The sequence below is a fragment of the Marmota marmota genome, unplaced genomic scaffold (assembly GCF_001458135.2).
Source record: "Marmota marmota marmota unplaced genomic scaffold, marMar, whole genome shotgun sequence".
In the NCBI taxonomy this organism is placed as follows: Eukaryota; Metazoa; Chordata; class Mammalia; order Rodentia; family Sciuridae; genus Marmota; species Marmota marmota.
Genome location: NW_026000037.1, coordinates 22,058,060 through 22,064,059, shown reverse-complemented (window position 1 = coordinate 22,064,059; position 6,000 = coordinate 22,058,060). Strand labels below are relative to the sequence as shown.

Here is a 6,000-nt window from a genome sequence, read left to right as displayed (position 1 = left end):
CCCCCCCCCCATAAAACAGTACAGTATAGATTTATAATATCCTGAGGAAATGTGGGATAGAGGTGATGAAATCAGGAAGGGACCTCACTGAATGTGTCATGTTAGGTGCTGGGTGGTTCTTTGTGTTTTCAGGCTTAGGGTGAGGTAACTAAGCATCTGCCAGCTACATACATGTTATAACAAAGAGTCACTTGGCACTGGCTTGAGAGTGTCCCTGATGCTGAGGCTAAACAGATTAATGAAGGTACAGATGTTAAAGAACATCCTGAGAGTGGACAAAGAGAAGTCCACCTTGAGGATTATAGTCTCAATATTTCCCTTTCTCTCATCTTGGAGATTTTTGTGGACTGCAGCAAAATTAAGACACAGTCAACAACAATTTTAATTTTGATTGAGAGGTGTTCTAACACTGTTGTGAATACTTGATCTGTTCCTGAGGTCACCAAAGTGTTTTCTGATTATTCTAGAGCTGGGAGTCCCTTTGACTGCTAATTTTCAGATATAAGAAAATGAAAGATAAAACTAAGGGTAGGTATTACAATAATTTGCTCTTTAATTTTTCCCCCCACTCTTAGTTTCAGGCAACTTCCAAGAAAGGTATCAGTCGACTGGATAAACAGATGAGAAAGTTCACAGATATCAGGAAAAAAAGCAGATCTGCACACGCTGTGAAAATCAGCATTGAGGGCAATAAAATGCCATTGTGACCTTGCCTGGGATGTGTCTTCCATCTCTCCTTTAAGAAATGCACAATGAACTCTTTGGAGAAAGAAGATATTTTAAAATTTTTTTAGTGTGTCTGTAAATGGTTTGGCTTGTATCAAATGTTGTCATAGGATTCACATTTCTCTCAGTTGTATTTAAAACTGTTGTGTACTTTGTACAGAAGAATACTAGTCATACTTCTAAAAATTTTAAATAATAAAATTTCATTCTGGTTTTGGGGGGCTGTTTCTTTATTGTCTTAGAAGATGCATTTTCTGTGGGAGCAAAAATTGGTCCCTGTTGAGTGAAAAAAATCTTAAGATACACCTTCAAAGTTCAGTCCTATCTGACTATGGTATGAGGAATTTGTCTGGTCTTTGTCCCTGATTCCTGACAAGGAATGTCTCAAACCCTTGGGTTTCCTGGGTGATGAAATTGTCTTATGCTGATGGAGTGATTCCTGGTGGGCCCTAGATAGTCTTAGGGGAGAGGATAGGTTCAGTTATGTGACCTATTTGATTTTTTTTTTTTTTAGAGAGAGAGAATTTTAATATTTTTTTTTTTTTTAGTTTTTGGCGGACACAACATCTTTATTTGTACGTGGTGCTGAGGATCGAACTTGGGCCGCACGCATGCCAGGCGAGCGCGCTACCGCTTGAGCCACATCCCCAGCCCACCTATTTGATTTAATCATCCATACCTGCATAGTGAGGTCCATTAAGAGCTCTGGACACCTAAGCAAGCTTAGTAGAGTTTCCTGGTGGGTGAGCTCACTGATGTGCCAGAAGAATGCGACACAGAATCTCTGCATTCCCTTCTTAAACCCCCTTCTGTGGATCTACATTTGACTAACAGGTCTAACATTCTTTATAATAAAACTAACCACAAGTATAGTGCTCTATAGGATTAGTACCTTCCTTAGTTCTCTGAGACATCTTAGCAAACTCTTGACAAGAGATTCATGAGAACCCCAAATTTGTAAACATTCAATCCAAAGTATCAGTGGTCTGGAGAACTCAGTATGGCCAGCACCTATCAGAATTGAAATACAGTACCCCAGTTGGAATTGTACTATAATACCAACAATATCTTATGTCTTAGTATTAATCATTTTATATTTATTTTTTTCCTCCAAGAGTAGGGAATTACAGTAGAAAAATTTCAGGAAGTCGTTAATGATTATCTAATTATTTTAGTAGTCTCTAAAGACTTAATTATGAGAGCTCTGATGGGTCAAGCTGAGTAAATCCAATAAATTTTTAATTAGCCTTGGTTTTCATAAAGACCTTTGAGTGGTCTACATAACATGAAGTATATGCACTGAAACACAAGAATCTCTCAGAACCTATCTTCATTTAAGTTGCAACAAATTCAGAAGCACAAGAGTAACTAAGAACAGAGTAGGGTCGAAGAGCATGAGAAGAAGATTAACATTAAACAGAGATGAGAGGTGGGAGGGAAAGGGAGAGAGAAGGGAAATTGCATGGAAATGGAAGGAGACCCTCAGAGTTATACAAAAGTACATACAAGAGGAAGTGAGGGGAAAGGGACAAATAATACAAGGGGGACAAATGAATGTCAGTAGAGGGGGCAGAGAGAGAAGAGGGGAGGGGAGGGGGGATAGTAGAGGATAGGAAAGGCAGCAGAACACAACAGACACTAGTATGGCAATATGTAAATCAATGGATGTGTAACTGATGTGATTCTGCAATCTGTATATGGGGTAAAAATGGGAGCTCATAACCCACTTGAATCAAAGTGTGAAATATGATATATCAAGAACTATGTAATGTTTTGAACAGCCAACAATAAAAAATAAAAAAAAAAAGTATATATTAGAAGGTAATGGCTAACCACTAGATGGAGACAAAACAACCATTCAGCTGTGTTACTTTTTATTAACCCTCAAAAATGTTTCCAGTGCCTTCCAAATGTTGACAATTAAGACAGTTGTAAACAAGAAAAACAAGTTGTTAAAGATTTTCAAGTTATTAACATTTTGGCCTTTATTATAGTAAGCTCCAGTTATCTGAAAATGTCACATGGAAGTTAAAAGTGATGGTACCAGGTAATAAAGTGATAATCACACCCTGGGAATTAAAAATGGTGAGAAATTCTCTTATACTAAGTCTAAAGAAAAAAAATTTAACTAGTTTCTATATAAATGATCTGGTGTATGGCTTACTTGGCGGCATCTCAAACCTAGTTCACCAGAATAACTTTTTTTCCCCTGATTTAAAAATATTTCCAATTTAGTAAAGTTAACTCCATGTACCCTTCATTGATACTTACCACTTTGCCATACTTAACTTGGTCACCTTATATGTACATATTGTTGCTTTTTGCAGGTGTGTGTGTCTAGCTTGTTGACAGCTCACCTCTGGAGCCCCAAATACTTAAGCATTTTCTTACAAAAACATGGATTTACCCAGTTAATTTTTATCACTTGGTTAGGGTGATTCAAAGTTACTTAGTCTTTCAGTTTTTTTGTGATATTTTGTAATTGTGGTAAAAGATATATAACATGAAGTTTAACCATGTTAAGTGCACATCTTTTAGGTGCACAGTTTAATGGCATTGAGTGCACTTCCTTGTTGGGCACCCATCTCCAGAAATCTTTCATCTCATAAAAGTATGTACCATTAAACAATCTCCTATTCTCCCTCCCACCAGCTTTGCAAACATCATTCTATTTTCTGTTTTTTACTGTATGTACATAACTTTCTTCATTCTGGTATTAATGTCTTATCAAATATATTATTTGCGAATAGTTTTTCTAATTCGGTAATTTGACTTCTCATTCTGTTGATTGTGTCCTTTGGTGTACAGTTTTAATTTTGATGTAGTTTATCTTTCTTTTATGCCCGTGCTTTTGGGGTCATCAAAAAATCATTGCCAAATGCATTATTATAAAGCTTTTGCCTTGTTCTAAGTTTGTAGCTTTACCTTTTTTGTTTATGTCTTTATCCATTTTGACACTGTTTTGTCTGTTATGTAAGATAAAGACCCAGCTTCATTTTTTTGAATGTGAATATCTACTTTTTTCAAATACTGCTAGTTGAGAAGACAGAGATGTCCTTTTGCCATTTGATGGTCTTGGCACCCTTTCCAAAAATGTTTTGACCATATATGTGAGGGGTTTACTCCTGTGCTTTGTTTCATTCATATTGTTCTGTCTTTCGTCTCCAGTAAACTATCCGGATTACTATCTTTGCAATAAGTTCTGAAGTCAAGAAATGTGAGTCCTCCACCTTTGTTGGGTTTTCCCTAACCCCAAGAATTTTTTTTAGTATTTGGGTTTCTTTGAGATTTCATGTGAACTAGAGGGTGAATTTTTCTATTTCTGCAATAAGCATTGTTGGGATTTTGATTGTGTTGAGTCTGTAGATTATTTTAGGTAGGATTTCCATCTCAAAAATATTAAGTCTTGCCTGGCCCAGCGACGCATGCCTGTAATCCCGGCAGCTTGGGAGGCTGAGACAGGAAGATTAAGAGTTCAAAGCCAGCCTCAGTAATGGTGAGTCACTAAGCTACTCAGTAAGACCCTGTCTCTAAATAAAATACAAACTAGGACAGGAGATGTGGCTCAGTGGTCAAGTGCCCCTGAGTTCAATCCCTAGTACCAAAAAAAAAAAAAAAAAAACAATTAAAATCCATAAGCAATACTTTCACTTATTGATGCCTTTAATTTCAAAAACATTTTCAGTATGCAAGTTTTTTGTGTCCCTGATTAAGTATTTTATTCTTTTTGATACTACAGTAAATGGAATGGTTTTCTTAATTTCCTTTTAGGGTTGCTCACTGTTAGCATGTACATATGCACCTGATTTTTGTGCATTGATTTTACGTGCTACAGTTTGGCTGAATTTGTTTACTCTGAAAGTTTTGTTGAGGCTTTGTTTTGTGGAATATCTAGGCATTTCTGCATTTGATGTGTCATCTACAGTTTTACTTCTTTGTTTCAAATGTGAGTATCTTTTATTTCTTTTTCTTTCCTATTTTATATGGCTAGACTTTAGTACTGTGTCGAATACAAGTGGTGAAAGTGGACATCTTTGCATTATTCCTGATATTGGAGAAAAACTGTCAGTCTTTCATTATGTTAATGATGGGCTTTTCATATGTCCTTTATTATGTTGACTTTCCTTCTATTCCTAATTTCTTGGGTGTTTTTATCAAGAAAGGGTGTTGAATTTTGACAAAAGCTTTTTGTTCATCAATAGAGAAGAAGGGTTTTTTTTCCTTTATTCTGTTAATGTGGTATCAATTGATTTGTTATATGATGAATCATTCTGGGAATAAATCCCTGTTAGTCACCATGTGCCTTTTAATGTGCTGTTGAAATTCTATTTGCTAGCATTTTATTGAAGACTTTTGCAATGTTTATCAAGGACAGTAGTCTTTAGTTTTCTTGTAATGTCAGTGTAGTTTTGGTACCAGGATAATGCTGTCTTCAAGAAGAGGGAAGTCTTCTTTCCTCTTCAATTTTTTGGAGCAATATGAGGAGGATTGGCATTAGGTCTATAAGTAGTTCGATGGAGTTCACCTGTAAAGCCCTCTGGTCCTGTACTTTTTTTGTTGGAAGAATTTTGGAAACTAAATGCAGTCTCCTTACTAGTTACAAATCTATTAACGATTTATATTTGTTCATGATTCAGAGTTGAAAGGTTGTGCTTCTAGGACTTTGTCCATTTCATCTGTATAATCCCAATTTGATAGCATGTAATTGTTCATAGTATTCTATGCTCCTTTTTTATTTCTGTAAAAGTGGTCACAACTTCTCCATGTTCAGTTTTTTGAGTCTTTTTTCCTTTCTAGTTCTAGCTCTGAATGTCCTTTTTTTTTTTTTTTTCAAACTTTCTGAAGAACCAACTCTTGGTTCCCTTCTTTTTCTCTTGTTTTCCTGTCCTCTGTTTTGTATATATCTACTCTAAATTTTGTTCTTTTTTACTCTTGTTTGTTTTGTGCTTGCTTAGTTTGTTCTTTTCCTATTTCCTTAAGGTTAGACTATTGTTTCAGTTTTTTATTTTTTTAAAACCAGGGGTGCTTAATCACTGAGCCACATCCCCAGCCCTTTTTTATGTTGTATTTAGAGATGGGGTTTTGCTGAGTTGCTTAGGGCTTTGCTAAGGTGCTGAGACTGGTTTTGAACTCATGATCCTCCTGCCTCAGCCTCCCGAGCTGCTGGGATTACACGTGTGTGCCACCATGCCTGGCTCAAAATATTTTTTTAATGTAAGCATTTACAGTTATAAATTTCTCTCATAGCATTACTTTTGTTGCACCCCATCATAT

The 6,000-nt window shown here is 36.0% G+C and overlaps 1 protein-coding gene across 6 annotated transcripts in view; it reads left to right on the top strand.

Annotated features, from left to right (window-relative positions):
- Positions 1–6,000, top strand: part of Iws1 (interacts with SUPT6H, CTD assembly factor 1) — a 47,825-nt gene that overhangs the window by 36,271 nt on the left and 5,554 nt on the right. For 2 of the 6 annotated variants that reach the window (XR_007350873.1, XM_048812140.1), the window contains one exon: positions 576–643. The exons of 1 other annotated variant lie outside the window; for it this stretch is intronic. Coding sequence is in view for 3 of the 5 variants with exons in the window: in XM_048812141.1 (XP_048668098.1) it covers positions 576–707 (132 nt within the window). In the remaining 2 variants the exon portion in view is untranslated. Of the gene's footprint in view, positions 1–467; positions 940–6,000 lie in introns of those variants that run through there. 3 more of the 6 variants (XM_048812141.1, XM_015479089.2, XM_048812142.1) reach the window with 2 other exon arrangements.